The sequence below is a fragment of the Lathyrus oleraceus genome, chromosome 2, assembly GCF_024323335.1.
Source record: "Lathyrus oleraceus cultivar Zhongwan6 chromosome 2, CAAS_Psat_ZW6_1.0, whole genome shotgun sequence".
Lineage (NCBI taxonomy): Eukaryota > Viridiplantae > Streptophyta > Magnoliopsida > Fabales > Fabaceae > Lathyrus > Lathyrus oleraceus.
In genome coordinates, this window is record NC_066580.1 from 270970056 (window position 1) to 270987235 (window position 17180).

The window sequence follows — 17180 nt, forward strand, 5'->3', positions numbered from 1 at the left end:
TGGCAGGTGAGCTCTAATACTTTCTTCCTTTCAGCACAGAACTGAGCTTCAAAAGTATCCTTTTTCTCTCTCAACTGGATCCAAGATTTCTTCAATTCTTCAACATTGGTAGGCATTTCTGGATAAGGAATGATCTGAGGGGTACCTCCTTCAACTTTTGGTTCAACAATCAGAGGTCCGATTGCAAGGTATGGCATGATAAGCTCATCAACTCTGGCGCGTACCCATCTGAGATAAGGTTCCATAGGAATAGAGTTTTTCTGTCCTAAAGTACTTCTTTTCACCATGCCCCAAGCTCGTACAAACCTTTGACGGAGACCTTGAGAATCGTTGTCATAGTCAAACACAGTGCCTTGGATAATTATTTCATATGGACCATCTCTTCGAGCATACCCAAACTGACGTAGGGCTAAAGCAGGATTATAAGTAATACCTCCTCTTATCCCCAGGAGTGGTACGTTAGAGAATTCTCCACAACGGTCAATGATGATAACATTTTCTTTGGGTTGAGGACACCAATGGATGTCTGAATGGGAGAGCGACATTATCCTTTGAGACCATTTCAAATTTTACTCGTTCTTCAAGACTGATTGAGGAAGGTGCGAAATAAACCACCTAGATAATAAAGGTACGCAGCACATGAGAGTCCCTTGCCTTTTCATAGTACGAGTGTGAAGGGAATGCAAAATGTCTCCAAGCAAGGTGGGCACAGGGTTATGAGTGAGAAATATCTTAACAGCGTTCATGTCTACGAATTGATCTGGATTAGGAAATAGCACCAAACCGTAGATTAGTAATGCTAGAACATCTTCGAAAGCGATTCATAGCTTTTAGGAATTCTCGGGCCTTATTTATCAGAAATTTGGCAAGTAAACCCTTAACTCCACTTCTTGTTACCCAATTAGTTTCGATATCGGACTTTGTCATGTGTAAAGCCGCAGCAACCTCTTCAGACCTCGGAATTTTTTCTAGACCATTGAAAGGTGTTTGATCAAGGATAGGTATACTAAGTAACCTGGAAAATTCTTCTAATGTGGGTACCAACTGATAATCTGGGAAGGTGAAGCAATGATGTTTAGGATCGAAAAACTGGAATAGAACTCTCATCATATCTTCCTTGAAATCGGCAGTAACTAAATTGAGGAGATAACCATGTTTCTTGATGAACTGAGCATGATCGGGAAGTTTCGACACTAAATCCTTGAGTTGAGGAGAGGTCGCTATAAAATTGATCCGGATGGTCTTCCTGGAAGCCATAGCCTTACAAAACAGAGCAAAGTTAAATCCCTAAGTCCTCGAAATGGTTAGTACAATGCCATGATGTCGTGATGTTATGATGTTATGATGTTATGATGTTATGATGTCATGATGTCATGATGTCATGATGTTTAGTAAGTAACAAACACAAACAAGTCACACCGCAATTATCCCTAGGTTTTAAGGCTTGCATGAGTTCCATAGGTAAGTACCCTTCCCACTGAAGTTTGGTTGGTTCAACCTGTCCTAAAATAGTAACCGGGTTCTAGAAGGATCTCAAATCATCGACCTTCCCTTAAGACCACTTCAGTGCAACACCAAGCGGTTGACCAAAGTTTCCCTAAAGTCCAATCTCAAAGAGTGTAGTATCAAGTATCAACCAACCCCAGTCGGAACCGAAGTCAGTTATCTCAATACTTTTTAATGGCTAGGATGAGTCAATTAGGGTTCTAAAGGTCTGGTTAATGCTTTGATGACACCACGCAGACGCCAAATTTTTCCTCAAGTAAACATGAGGAACATCAGGACATCCAAAGTGTCACATTAACCGTAGCCATCATTTTAACCATTCCAGTATACACCGGACAGCCGCGATGATCTCTTGCTACTTACCTAAGGTACACTAGATCCGGGTGTAGGATCTTTCACTCAAGCATAGAATACCCAAACAATCCCTTAAAAGTAAATCAGACAAAGAAACAATTTGAAAACATAAGTGATCTTATCTTTAAGGTAACCTCTCTTTTTAAGATTCCCCAGCAGAGTCGCCAGTTCTGTGATACGGTGAACTGACTTTGTGTTTTTGCTTTGAAAAGCAATGTTGCGAATAGCAAGAGTCGCCACCGACTTTTCTTTTATCCAATAAGGAAAGGCGGAAAAGAACAGGAAAGGACTTGATTAGATTTTGAGTTCGGGAGGTACATTATACAAAGGGAAGGTGTTAGCACCCTTTGTATCCATGGTTATCCATGGGCTCTTAATTGCTTAACTCACTTATGTTTTCCTTGTTTGAGAAAGTGTTTGAGAAATGTGGTGTGTTTAGAAAATATTTTGAAAGGAGAGTTTAACTTTGTAATGATTCTTGAACGAATGTATACAAAGTGTTTATCTCGTTTGATTTTGAAAGATGTTTAGAAAAATATAACTAGACGATGATTCTGGTGCGAATGTATACCAAGTGGTGATTTTCTAAAAGATGTTATGAAAAGTGTGAGGTGTGAAAAGTATTTTAAGTTGTGAGCAAGCATTTAAGAGTTATACCTAACCAAGGTCTTTATAGGTATTTCCTATCCTTAGGAGGGTAAAATTGTCCTTACTATTGAGAAGTAAGTAGTCTAATTCTTTGGATGTAAAGGTACATCGTGGGGTCGTCGATTGGTCATTGAAGGCAACATCTGTAAGGACACCTTAGCATTCGAAGGGACGATCATCATTTAATTGTAGGCTACAACGAAGGGTCATCGAGGGACAAAGTCATATATTCGAAGGCAACATTCGAGGGACAAGGTTTATCTCGTAGGGACATTGACCTTTTGATCGAAGGGACTATGACTTATCTGTTTAGGGATGATGATGATTCAATCGAAAGGGTCTTTGCTAAGGATACCCAGGTCCGCGGGACATGACCGTAATATCGTAAGGCAACAAAGAGAGGGATAAGATCACATATTCGAAGGCAATGTAATTAACCAAGTAATCAGAATAAATCTCCACAATGATATCCTACAAATAAAGTGGAATGCCGAGCTATCTCTTCAAGAATCATGGGAGCCCTTACAAAAACTCAGCAAACATGTCAGAATAACGGGATGGGGTGCAATCAAGAGTTGCACCGAACAAAAGAATCATAGCAATAATAGTGTCAAGAAAACAGCGTGTAAACGCAATAGAAAACATGTCAAACAAATACAGAACAGATCAGAATGCAAACAGAAAAAAAATCAACTCCTGTCATGTTCGCTACTGCCTCGCGTAGCGAGGGCCTGGCGAACCCTCGCTACAGGTTCGCTTAGCAAGGTGCTAGCGAACCGCTGCGGGTTCTGGGTTCTTCTTTGATACTGGTGCGATTTCGGAAACCCCAAACCCTATGGCATCCATTACAGAAATTACATGATCGAATATTCAAAGTATTGTTTTACACATTTATGCACATCTAAACCCACATGCAAAAAACCTAATGATATTTGCCTTTCCAAATTCAACCATAATGCCTCATACATTTAGAAATTTCAAATTGAGAGTATAGAGTAGTGGGAATAGGGCAAACCTGATTGGAAGGATCGAACGAAGTTGAGTTACACCGTTGGGTTTGCAGAGCAATCTTAGGGTTTATGCCTGATAGGGTTGACGGAGGTAACCTTTGTGCCAATGAGTTCTCTGAATTAGCTTTTAGGGTTTTCCCCGTTGTTTTTCTGATCTCCAGGGTTTTCTCCTCTCCCTTTTTCAAATGAAGTCCTGGAATTTATAGCTGATTTTTTGTGTCTTGGCGGGCTCAGACTGAAGGCAATTCAGGCCTAAAATTTTTGTATATCCGTAAGCTTCGCTAGGCGAGTGAGCTAGCGAAGGGTTCGCTAGGCGAACGATCAGCGAGTGTTCCAGCGAATGCTCCCAGACTTGGATAAAAGCACAACTAGTACTTACTCGCTAGGCGAGCAGCTAGCGAGCGGGTGGCGAGCATTCCAGTAGCGAATTCATCGATACTCGCTGGAGCGAGGAATGGAGCGTGGGCTTCACCCAACGAAGTGTTTGCTCGCCTTGCGAGCGTGTCAGTTCAGGAAGTCGTCTTCTGGATTTGGTCATCCGTGTCTTGGAGCTTTGTTTCTTTAAGATTAATGTTATAAAAAACGAATAGACCCCATTTGAACCTGTTGAAAGTATCATTAACAGACAAATTTTGGGGTATGACACCAAGCCTAAGTAGAATTGCAAAACAATTGTAGACATTGGGAGGAGCGTTGCCATGGATTCGAAGCTGCCATTGTTCAAAGAGACGAAATCATCCATAATCTCCAAGCCCTTTACGAAGAATGGAGGGAAAAGTACACCAACATGACGGTATTAACCAACTATGCCCTTCAAGACTTTCCCAACAAGTTGAAGGAGGCAGATCTGATCATGTGCCCAGATAATACCCCTAAGGAGGTCTACCACTTCGTCAAGTTCTGCAAAAGAACAATGGCCGAACTCATCACCGACATTGAGGCTCTCCGCAAGTCCCAAGGAGTCACTTTTAGGGTGGATATCTAGTTGGTTTATTTGCTTCCATTACTTGTATTTTGCAACTTCTATGTATTGTTGTCTATTTTCCATTCAAAGGATGAATGAAAGTTGTGATTTTTCTCTATTTTTTTTCCTTTATTCATGGTTGTGAACGTGAATCGTCAAGTAGTTTTTGCAATGAATAAACATGAATAACTAAAAAGAGCTTTGCTTTAACACACACAAAAAAATTCATGCATCATATGCATCCTTCGAAACACAAAAATATAAAAAAAACTCACCCATCCACCCCTTTTTTCCCTTCCAGAACCACTCTCCAAAGCTGACTTTTCGGTACAATACACGAGGACGTCGACAAGCTGTCATGGAGAAACTTCAAGAGAATCAAGTTGTCCTTCAGGAAGAAGTATCCCAAATGCGGAAATTGATGGAGACTATTCAAGCAGTCACAAAAGGCCAGGAGGTTATGGCAAAAATGCAAGAAGAAATGAACCAACGTGCCAGTACTACCAATCCTCCTACCCCTCCAACGGTCGAGAATCCGACTCCAATTCCTCAAGTTGATCCTCCAATTAACATTAATGCACCCGGCGGTGTTCCAAACGACAATCCTCGTCCTCATGCTCTTGAGACATAGGACTAACTCGATGCATTCTTCAGCCCGAGGGACGCTTCTCAGGATGACGTCTTCGGTTCAGCAACTAACAAGGTGGAGAGGAAGGTAAAGGCTATCTAGGAAAAGCTCAAGGCAATGGGGATCACTGACATTTTGGGCCTTGATGCGGCAGAAATGTGCTTAGTACCTGGGGTCATCATTCCGGCCAAGTTCAAAGTTCCGGACTTTGAAAAATATAAGGGAAATAGCGACCCTAGAACGCACATTAGGGCATACTGCCGAAAGATGGCTGCCTATTCCAGCGATGATCAACTTCTAATGCATTTTTTCCAAGATTCCCTCAGTGGGGCATCTTTGGATTGGTACATGCAACTCGAGGGCAATCATATTCACACCTGGAGGGAAATGGCCGAGGCATTCCTCAAGCATTATCAGTACAACACTGATATGGCACCTAATCGCACGCAGTTGCAAAATCTGACTCAGAGGTCTGAGGAGTCCTTCAAAAAGTATGCCTAGCGGTGGAGGGAATTAGCTGCTAGGGTACAACCCCAATTGCTAGAAAGAGAACTGGTAGACATGTTTATGGGAAACCTACAAGGTTCATACCTTGATAGAATGGTAGGGAGCACCTCTTCGGGCTTTTCCGACCTGGTCTTAGCCGGTGAAAGGATAGAAAATATGATCAAGATGGGAAAGATCCAGAACTCTGCCAGTGCTTCTAGTGCATCGAAGAAACCTTTTGTTCCCTACGGTAAAAAACGAGAAGGCGAGACCAATGCTGCCTCCATCATTCGAACAAGAAATCCCACTTATCCACAGGTAGCTGCCATAGCTCCCGTCCAACCAAGTCAACAACAACCATTTGCAATTCCTGTTCAAACTCAACAACAATAACGGTATCAACAACAACCACAACGTCAACAACCACAATATCAACAACAACAACAAAGGATGCGAAGGCCAGAGAGAAGATTTGACCCAGTTCCCATGCCTTATAGCCACATTCTACCATATTTATTGAGGGGATCACTTGTGCAACTAAGGGAGTTAGGACCCCCACCAGTGGTTCTTCCTCCCGGTTATGATGCAAATGCCCGCTGTGAATTTCATTTTGGCGCTCCTGGGCATTCGATCGAGAATTATAAAGCATTAAAGTACAAGGTTCAAGATCTTATTGACTCCAAGGCAATCACGTTCGCCCCCAAGGGGCCGAATGTAAATAATAACCCGATGCCCCCTCACAACAATGCATCAGTGAATATGATGGAAGCTGACAATAGAAGGAGATTGATGTCCTGTGTGGACGAGTTAAAAACACCACTCATCGAGATCAAGAATGCTTTAATGAAGAATAATACCTTTCCCATCTGTGGTAATGACTGTGAACATTGTCTGATTAACCCGCAACAATGTAGAACATTGATGTCTGTCATACAACAATTAATGAACCAAGGGATCTTGGTGGTAGACTGCCCATCCATAAAGGAAGATGTGTCTACCCTCGAGATACCATACGACGAAGTCCCTCCTCTGCAAATTCCATATGACTTCTCTCAGTTAACTCTGTCGACAAATCCTGTTACTCCAATCGTAATAACAGTTCCCATACTATTCCCATATGTTGACACCAAGGCAGTCCCATGGATGTATGACACCTCAGTCTACATTCATGGTCAGAAGGTACAAGAAGAACCGTTGAAGTCTAGTAACCCAATGATCAATATCACCGACACTAGAGGAGTCACGAGAAGTGGAAGGATATTTGCGCCGAAACCCACTCCAATTGGAACTATCAATCCTTCAACTTTAGACAAAGGCAAACAAATTGATGGCGCTCAGCAAAGACAAGACCCCGCACCTTCAAGTGAAGTAGACGAGTTCTTACGCATTATCAAGAAGAGCGATTATTGAGTAGTTTATTAGCTTAACCAGACACCCTCGAAGATCTCAACGTTGTCTTTATTAATGTGCTCGGAGGCCCATAGGGTGGCTTTGGTAAAGTTTCTGAGGACAGCTCACGTACCGCAAGAGATATCTGTTTGTCAGTTTGAAGGAGTAGTTAACAATATCGCTACTAGCTTAAGCTTGGGTTTCAGTGATGAAGAGCTTCCCGCTGAGGGGAGGAATCATAACAAGGCTCTCCATATTTCTATTGAGTGTGTGGACACAGTCCTATCAAGAGTTTTGGTAGACACTGGGTCTTCCCTCAATGTGAAGCCTAAGAGCTCCTTTGATAAACTAAATGTTAAAGGACTCGTAATGAAGCCGAGCGAGCTTATAATAAGAGCATTTGATGGGACTAGAAGGACTGTAATCGGTGAGGTGAATTTGCCTATGAAGATTGGTCCCCATTTTTTCCCTATCACTTTCTTCGTAATGGATATCTATCCAGCCTACAGTTGTCTGCTTGGGAGGCCTTGGATCCATTCAGCTGGTGCAGTCACTTCGACGCTCCACCAAAAATTGAAATTCTTAGCTGATGATAAACTAGATGTTGTCGAGGGCGAGGAAGACATTGTGGTAAGTCACCTCGCATCTTTCTGATACGTTAAAGGAGAAGGGGAGATAAAAGAAGTCCCATTCCAATCATTTGAAGTTATCAATGTTGAAATGGTTTGCCCAGCAAGGGATGAATCAAAAGATGCCGAATCTCCCATGGCATATCTTAAAGACGCCCTAACAATCATAAAGGATGGACACCCCCAAGGATGGGGAAGATTGCTTGAACTTCCTGCCAACAAGGACCGCACCGGTTTGGGATACAACTCCCAAAATTTGAAGAAGCCCGCGCCGATAGCTACAATGGGATCAGTGCTCCCGCTATCCGAAAACTTCTCAAGTGATGGTTACCTGGATGACAACCGTATTTGTGTCGTGGAAGAAGAAGAAGAAGAAGAAGATGATGGGTTGATCTTCACAAAGACTGATGGAAATGGTGCCACCAAATGGACCGAGTTTGAAATACCTAAAGTGACCTTGATTGAAATGTAATTCCCAATGTTGTTTTCCTTCCTTTTTATCAAAAGAACCCATGTCAAGCCCAAGGCATGGGGGAATCATTTGTAAGGCCTCATCAAATTTCCTTATTAATCATTAATTAAAAAGGGTTCATGTTCGCAATCAATTTTGAGATCCTTTCCTTTCATTTATTTATTTCACTTTTTTTAAATGGCATTTATCTTTTTAAAATTTTTTTCTTTTCAAATCATCCTTTATTTCATACCAATAAAAGCGTGGACCTTAAATCATGCAAATCGTCCTCGACAACCACCAATGACAATTCTGCTACAGTCTCATACAACTTTGACAACCCGATTAATCAAGCTGATGAAGAGTGTGAGGAAGAGGCCGAACTCCCAGAAGAATTGGCAAGGCTGCTCATGCAAGAGGAAAAAGTCATCCAGCCGCACGAAGAATCAATGGAAGTGATTAACCTTGGGACAAATGAGGAAGCGAAAGAAGTCCGAGTCGGCTCCGCTCTACAAGACGAGGTGAAGACAAAATTGATTGAGCTCTTGAAGGAATACAAAGATGTGTTTGCATGGTCATACCAAGATATGCCCGGCCTCGATACTGACATTATGGTCCATCATCTACCCCTTAAAGAAGAATGCCCTCCAATAAAGCAAAAACACGAAGGACCCGTCCCGACATGGCTATGAAAATCAAGGAGGAGGTACAAAAGCAGCTCAACGCCGGCTTCCTAGCGGTCTCCAATTATCCTCAATGGATAGCTAACATTGTGCCTGTACCTAAGAAGGATGGCAAAGTAAGAATGTGCATAGATTATAGAAATCTAAATAGAGCAAGTCCCAAAGATGACTTTCCACTTCCCACACATTGACGTGCTAGTAGATAATACTGCTCAGTTCTCTGTTTTCTCTTTTATGGATGGTTTCTTCAGTTATAACCAGATCCGCATGGCTCAAAAAGATATGGAGAAAACCACTTTCATAACACCATGGGGCACCTTCTGCTACAAGGTGATGCCTTTTGGATTGAAGAACGCCGACGCCACATACCAACGAGCCATGGTCACTCTCTTTTATGATATGATCCATAAAGAGATTGAGGTCTACGTCGACGATATGATAGTCAAGTCTCAGACCAAAGAAGAACACCTTGTCAATCTAGAAAAGCTGTTTGAGAGGCTGAGGAAGTTCAAATTAAGGCTTAATCCCAACAAATGCACATTTGGGGTAAGATCCGGAAAATTGTTAGGTTTTATCGTCAGTCAAAGTGGCATCGAAGTAGATCCTGAGAAAGTAAAGGCCATACAAGTTATGCCTGCACCCAAAACCAAGAAGGAAGTCCGAGGATTCCTAGGTAGATTGAACTACATTGCTAGGTTCATATCTCACCTCACTGCCACTTGTGATCCAATCTTCAAACTTCTTCGAAAGGATCAAGCCATCATTTGGAACGATGACAACCAAGACGCATTTGAGAAAATAAAGGAATATTTGCAAGAGCCTCCTGTGTTGATGCCTCCTGTACCTGGTAGACCATTAATCATGTATCTCACCGTTCTCGAAGGATCAATGGGTTGTGTCCTCGGCCAACATGACGAGACTGGTAGAAAAGAGCATGCAATATACTATTTGAGCAAGAAGTTCACTGATTGTGAGAGTAGGCATTCGATGCTTGAAAAGACTTGTTGCGCACTAGCATGGGCTGCCAAACGTTTAAGACAATACATGCTCACTCATACGACTTTGTTGATCTCTAAGATGGATCCGGTCAAATACATCTTTGAGAAGCCGGATCTTACTGGTAGAGTAGCCAGATGGAAAATGGCTTTGACCGAGTACGATATCCAACATGTCACTCAAAAGGCCATCAAAGAGAGTATATTGTCTGATTATCTTGCACAACAACCCTTGGAGGACTATCAGTCTATGCGTTTCGAATTCCCCGACGAGGATATCATGTTGATTAGGGATTACGACATCCCCGGTCCCGAGGAAGGACCCGAGCCTGGATCCCGATGGACCATGGTTTTTGATGGAGCTTCTAACGCTCATGGCAATGGCGTTGGGGCAGTAATCACTTCTCCAACTAACTTTCACCTCCCCTTCACCGCCCGATTATGTTTCGAATGTACAAACAATATGGCCGAATACGAGGCTTGTATCTTTGGTATTGAAGTTGCTATCGATCTTAGAATCAAGATCCTGGAAGTCTATGGGGACTCAGCCTTGGTAATCAGCCAAGTCAAAGGAGATTGGGATATTAGAGATCATAAGCTCATTCCTCACAAAGAGCATGTCTTGAAACTATTCCCTACTTCGATGAACTTACATTCCACCACATCCCTAGAGAAGAGAATCAGCTAGCTGACGCTTTGGCAACTTTGGCGTCCATGTTTAAAGTTAAATGGAAGAACGAAGCACCGTCCTTTCACCTGAACTACTTGGACGAACCTGCTTACTGTCTGGCAGCAGAAGACGAAGCTGACGGTCATCCTTGGTTCCATAACATCATAAAATTCTTAGAGAACCAAGAGTATCCTGCGGACACGTCTATCACCGACAAGAAGTATCTTTGAAAACTGTCATCCAAATTCTTCTTAAGTGGAGGGGTATTATACAAGAGAAATTATGATTCTGTTTTGCTTAGATGTGTGAACAAGAAAGAAGAAAACCAAATTATAATGGAAATTCATGAAGGATCCTTTGGGACGCATGCCAGTGGGAGCACTATGGTGAAGAAAATTTTAAGGGTCGTATATTACTGGATGACTATGGAGATTGACTGTCATCGCCACGTCCAAACCTGCCACAAATTCCAGATTTATGCTGATAAGATCCATGTGTCGCCAACACCTCTCAACGTCCTAACATCACCTTGGCCTTTCGCCATGTGGGGCATTGACGTGATCGGACGCATAGAGCCAACTGCCTCGAACAGACACCGCTTCATCCTTGTAGCCATTGACTATATTACAAAATGGGTAGAAGCAGCCTCGTACGCCAACGTTACCAGACAAGTGGTGACTCAATTTCTCAGGAAAGAAATCATCTGCCGTTTTGGGGTCCCCAACAAGATCATTACTGATAATGGATCTAACCTCAATAATAAAATTATGAAAGAGCTATGCCAGAATTTCAAGATCTACCACCACAACTCATCGCCTTATAGGCCTAAGATGAATGACGTTGTTGAGGCAGCTAACAAAAACATCAAGAAGATCATGCAAAAGATGGTGGAAACCTACAAAGATTGGCACGAAATGCTCTCATTCGCGTTACACGGCTATCGTACTTCCGTACGCACTTCCATTGGGGCAACTCCACTCTCCCTTGTGTACGGCATGGACGCAGTCTTACCAGTCGAAATAGAGATTCCTACCTTAAGGATTTTGACAGATGTTAAGCTTGATGAGTCTGAGTGGGTACAAGCTCGATTTGACCAACTAAACCTCGTTGATGAGAAGCGCTTAGCAGCCATTTGCCATGGCCAACTTTATCAAAAGCGCATCAAGAGAGCACATGACAAAAAGGTTTTCCCCCGCAGCCTAAAGGCCGGAGACCTCGTATTGAAAAATATTCTTCCAATCCATACTGACCCAAGGGGAAAATGGACGCCGAACTACGAAGGTCCGTATGTTGTAAGAAAGGTCTTCTCCGAAGGAGCCTTAATCCTTGCAACTACGGATGGTGAAGATCTCCCATCCCCGGTGAATGAGGATGCAGTCAAAAAATACTATGCTTAAAAAAAAATATATAGCCCGATATGTTGAAAACCCGAAAGGGCAACTTATGCAAAAATGGGTATCCCGGTAGACTGAAAACCCGAAAGGGCGGTCTAAGCACAAATTAGGGATTTAATAAGAGCAAGAGGCTGCATCCCGTAAGGAATCCTTCTTCATTCCTTGGCAAGTCAATTATGTGGATCCCCAGCAAGCCAATCCTATCACCCTCCTTCAAAAAAGCAAGATCAAAGGGCGACCAAAGGCGTAAAGGCTATAACAGAGTTAGAATTTGAAGGAAACTCGAGATGTTTCATTGCCATTACAATTATCATTTTCTTTTCGCAATCACCTCTTTTAGGAATTGCTTTCCTTTGTACAAAATTCTTTATTTGTGGAACCACTTGTCAATAAAATCAGTTCCCTCACATGTGTTCCATATTTTTACTTTTCCTGCTTTGTATGCGAAATATGCCTTTTTTCTAAATAAAATTACATGGGAAATTTTCGATTAAAAGACCTTTCTGTTTCAAAAAAACTATAAGGCAGACAATAACGAATTACATTCTTTTTATAATTTTGCTAAAGGTAATCAAAACACATTTTTAACCCAAGGGTGCCACACAGTTCTTTGGACTAGGCCGATCATTTCTCTCCCCAATGGGAATTCTCAAACATTACATTCAGCACTTGCTTGGACGTCGAACTCCAATTTCTCAAGTATCGGAAAGTCAGTCTGATTCACCCAATCACCATTGGCATTCCCCAAATACACTCCTCCGCAAAGCCCAAACATACTTGGCATAACTTGTAAACCTTGCATTTCATATATTCCCCATGAAAGCCCAAACATGCATTGGCATACATAACATCACATCATGAGTATCTCCTTAACTTACTCAGACTAACTCGTTAGAGTTCGGAATTTTCCAACCGTTGTTAGGAATTTTCTCCAATAAAAATCAATGTTCATCTTCAAAACATTTCCCAAGCGCAAACCACGCATTCCAGCTGTTGCTGGGAATTGTCGTTAAGTTGTTTCATTTCATTGTCAAGTTTCCCCAAGGGAGTCAATGCTGAGAAACATCATTGTACTTCTTCTATCCCTAGAAAGTCAACACATTTTTCCTTTTCCCCGCAGAGTCAGGTATTCTTAACCATTATTAAGAATCGTCACTGAATTCTCATTATTTAGACTAGAGGCATTTTGGGTTCATTCCCCAAGCCGAGTCAGACGTTCATAGCCGAGAACCATCCTGGAGCTCATTTATCACTAGTAGATGTCAGGAATTCCAGCCATTGCTAGGAACCATCACTTAACATCCGTATTCTCCTCAGCAGAGTCAGTTATTCTTAGTCGTTGCTAAGAATCATCACTGAGTTGTTTGATCTTCCCGGAGGATTTCAGGTATTCTAGCCTTCGCTACGAATCGTCACTGTACCTTCACACAAAAAAATTGTATTCTCCTCAGCAGAGTCATGTATTCTTAGCCGTTGCTAAGAATCATCACTGAGTTATTTGATCTTCCCGGGGAATTTCAGGTATTCTAGTCTTCGTTACGAATCGTCACGGTACCTTCGCAAAAAGTTTTATCTCCAGTCGAGTCAGGTATTCTAGCCATCGCTAAGAATCGTCACTGATTTCGTTTTGTTTGACCCCTAATAGATGTTTTGTATTTCAGCCGTTGTTAGGGAACGCTGTCTTGTTTTTTCCCAATCGTGACTAAGAGTGATCACCCTTTTTTTTCATTCCCTAGAGAAGCTTTCGTCCCTCAACTTTCTTGGGCCCTTTTGACATCAAACTTTCATTGTTAAGAAGATACTTAGGATGCATACATCACATTGCATGCATAATCATCATAACCATGCATAATCCCTAAACAAATATTCACATTATCATCCTCCGGCAGGGCAAATTTCTGGTTACTCTCATTAGTATTTAATCCTCTCTTACCTTGAATACATTGGAAGTCGTCACTATGTATGTATTCAGGTCCGAGAAAATTAAATAGGGGCAGCTGTCATACCCCAAAATTCACCCTACTCTGATACAACTTTCATTTGGTCCATGGCCCTACTGCACATGCATGCTTTCATTATTTCATCATCATAGTTTCATTGAACATTCATAACCAAAGACATATTGCATGCGCTCAAGGCATGAATTTAAAAAAAAAAAAAAAAAATTTAGGTAAATCGATTTACCCTACGCAGACACCAAAAATAAGCTTTTTCTTTGCACAAAGGATATTTGGTTCCCCCCACTTTCCCACTTGCTTTCCCTATAAATAGATGCACTATTCCCCTTAATTTTTCATGCTTTTTAGCCCCCAAAAATTCTGAAAAAATATCATCCAACTGTAAGACCCCAATTTTGACCCTAAGATCCCTCATGGCATCATAACATTGCATATTGCATTGCCTCAAGGATCAACATCTTAGCTCCTTACCTCTTTGGGTGGGATCTTTTGAGAGTTGGTTTGAGATCACCAAGCATTCTTGAATTGTATATTATTTCTTTTCTCATTTTTATTTACTAACCAAAAGCACAAAAATATGTCACTAACATCTCTTGCTTGTAGCTTGAGCAGTCACAATGTCTAAAGCCTCTAGGAGATCCTATGTGCATTGATATGGCCAAGAGAATATGAAAGCAAGCATGGCAATGGTTCCCAAATCTCTCATCCATCAAATATGCCTCCCAAGTATCTCAATTCATCATTTTGATTAAAGCAAATCAAAGGGGCCTGAGGCTTGTTTCCCAAGGAAACATTAATTTATCTGTTCATCAATTGTGCCTTGCTCATGGAGCAACTTCAACCCATGGTCAAATACAATCAATGAAAGTTCTTTAATTCATCATTTCATGCATATTTTAACTTATTTGAGTGTCCTCAATCATCAATTCATCAAGATATGAGGTTTGGACTTGAGAAGTTGATCAGTCAATTCATCGGACTATTTTGAAATACACTAAGACCTAACTTTTTATGTGTTTGTCAAATGGAGATGATCCCTAGATAAAACATGTTATTAAGGACTATATGAACAACTTTCATTTTCATCAAAAATTTATTTGAAGCTTGGAAGGTCATCATCCATTCCAAGACATTATAGGTCATTTTGACTAAAACCCTAATTTTCGGTCAACTTCCCAAGGACATAACTCCTTCATTTTTCATGATTTTGAGGTGATACTAAGTGAATTGGAAAGATTAAGATGTATAATTCAAATTTTATGTTGAGCAAAATTTCAAAATCTCAAAAGAAATACATGTGATAATGCAAAACATTATAGGTCACTTTGGACCAAATGCATTGAAATGTGAAAAAGTCCAACTTCAAGTGCCCATAACTTCTTCATCAAAAATCCAAATGATGCAAACTATAAATCCAAATTGATTGCCTTGAAAATATGTATAACTTTCATGTTGAAGATTTTGTCATTTGGAGCTTGCATAATTGAGACAAAAGGGCTTGAACTTTGGCCAATTTTGAAAATCTCACATATGCATGTTTTGCACCCTACACTTCAAGTCCAATTTTCATTAATTTTCAAGGCCCAAATGGAGTTTTGATCAACATAACAAATGATCCTTATGCAATAAGCTTTCCAACCATTACTCATGAGGTGGTGTTCCTATTTTTAACATGGCATTTTCGGAGACTTGAATATTATAGTGCATTTTTGGAAAATCATTTCATTTGCCTTGCATGAGCTAATACAGTCCAATCTGCACTTCCATTTTGCTTGCATCATGCATTAGCCTTCATTTCCAGTTGGAATTGGGCCCTCCGTGCGCCTGTACAGGCCCATTCAATGAGGCCGTTTCCATTCATGCAAACTTTGAATCATGCATTTCAGCTTGCTTCTCCTATAAATACCATGCATATGCTCTTCATTTCTTCAACCTGAAGGCGCCCCAATTGTTGCTGAACTGAAATCCTAGCCATCACTAAAGGAACTAATCTATTTTTCTTCAAATTTTTCAGATCTGAATTTTGATTTCATTGATCAATTTTCAGATCTCAAAGTTCCTAAACCTTCTCTTCTTGATCCATAGTGTCTACTGTAAGCAAAAGCATCCAAGTATTGTGACTCATAGCCTTGCAAATCAAAGGTTTACTTCAACTGTTATTTGCTTCGAATCAGCTTGTATAGTGCTATATTTTCATTATTGTTGTGTGATCTAAAGTCCTCTGCATAGAGGAAACATTGCTATGCTTTCAATTTTTGAAAATCATGAAGTTCATATAAACACCACAAAATTTCCACTTCCGATTTCTCTCAATATAGAGATCTAGAATGGAATTGAGTGGTACAGGGGTAATGTACATCACCCCAGCTCTCGATTGATGCCTGGATCGTGCCATTTGGTTACCATTTTTATTTCTGCAACTTTGGACATGGCCGGAAGTTGGCCAGAGAAGACGGTGGTGCCGGTCACCGTCTGGTCTCCAGACTCAATCAGATCCGTCCATTACTTTTTCCAGATTCAATCTCATGCATCCAATGTTATGACTCATTTAATGGCTGAGTGTGATGCGTTTGACTAGCATGCATGGTGAGCGTGCGCTTCTTGGCCACGTGATGATCCACGTCAATTAATGAGAGATCATCAGACGGTCCACGCTTTTTCTCCTTTTTCTAATTTCTGATTTTATTTCATTTTATTATTTTAATTCCATTTCATTTTAAAAATTCATATCTCTCTCATTATTGGTCCAAAAATTATAGGACCAATTTCATTCTTCTCCTTTTAATTTCTACTTTCTAAAAATGATTTTTAATATTTTTTATTTTATCATTTGCTATTTTTTAGTAATTTTCTCTTTTCTGGTTATTTTTAATTCATTTAAAATAGTTTTTGATATCCAAAAATACAAAAATATTTTTCTAACCTCTTTGAATGATGATAGATCTATGAAAAATATTCTCATCAATTTATTAATTGATTTGAGATTTATTTGAGATTTTATTCAATTAGGTTATTTTTATGCATTTTTAATTGATTTAAAATAGTTTCTGACTTCCAAAAATGCTGAAATTTTTTGTCAAACTTTGTTTGGCCTTGTTGAACTTGGGATGATTCACTTAGACTTTTCAAAGTTGATTTGAAGTGAGTTTGAAGTTTGACCTTTCTTTATTATTTTAATTCAAGTTTTATTTTAATATTAAAAAATGCCAAAAATATTTTATTAGTTCCTTGACTTCTAATTTTCATTTTGCTTCTGTTTTCTATTGTTTGACCTTGATCTTCTCTATCTTTAGTCAATACTTGTTGATTAGTACATACCATTTCTATTAATGCACTTTAATTGTCCATCTTTTTCTTCTTCTTCTTTCTTTCTTCTTTTTGATCAATGAGTTAAAGATTGGTGGTTAGCATTGAT

The 17180-nt window shown here is 40.4% G+C and overlaps 1 protein-coding gene across 1 annotated transcript; it reads left to right on the plus strand.

Annotated features, from left to right (window-relative positions):
- Nucleotides 1-9888: 9888 nt before the first annotated feature.
- Nucleotides 9889-10431, plus strand: LOC127122853 (uncharacterized). Its single transcript, XM_051053129.1, has one exon. It carries the CDS (start codon nt 9889-9891, stop codon nt 10429-10431), a length of 543 nt encoding a protein of 180 aa, XP_050909086.1.
- Nucleotides 10432-17180: the final 6749 nt, after the last annotated feature.

Bases quoted from the DNA above. Each gene is read 5' to 3' on its own strand.
- LOC127122853 (XM_051053129.1), top strand. From the start codon at position 9,889: ATGGCTTTGACCGAGTACGATATCCAACATGTCACTCAAAAGGCCATC.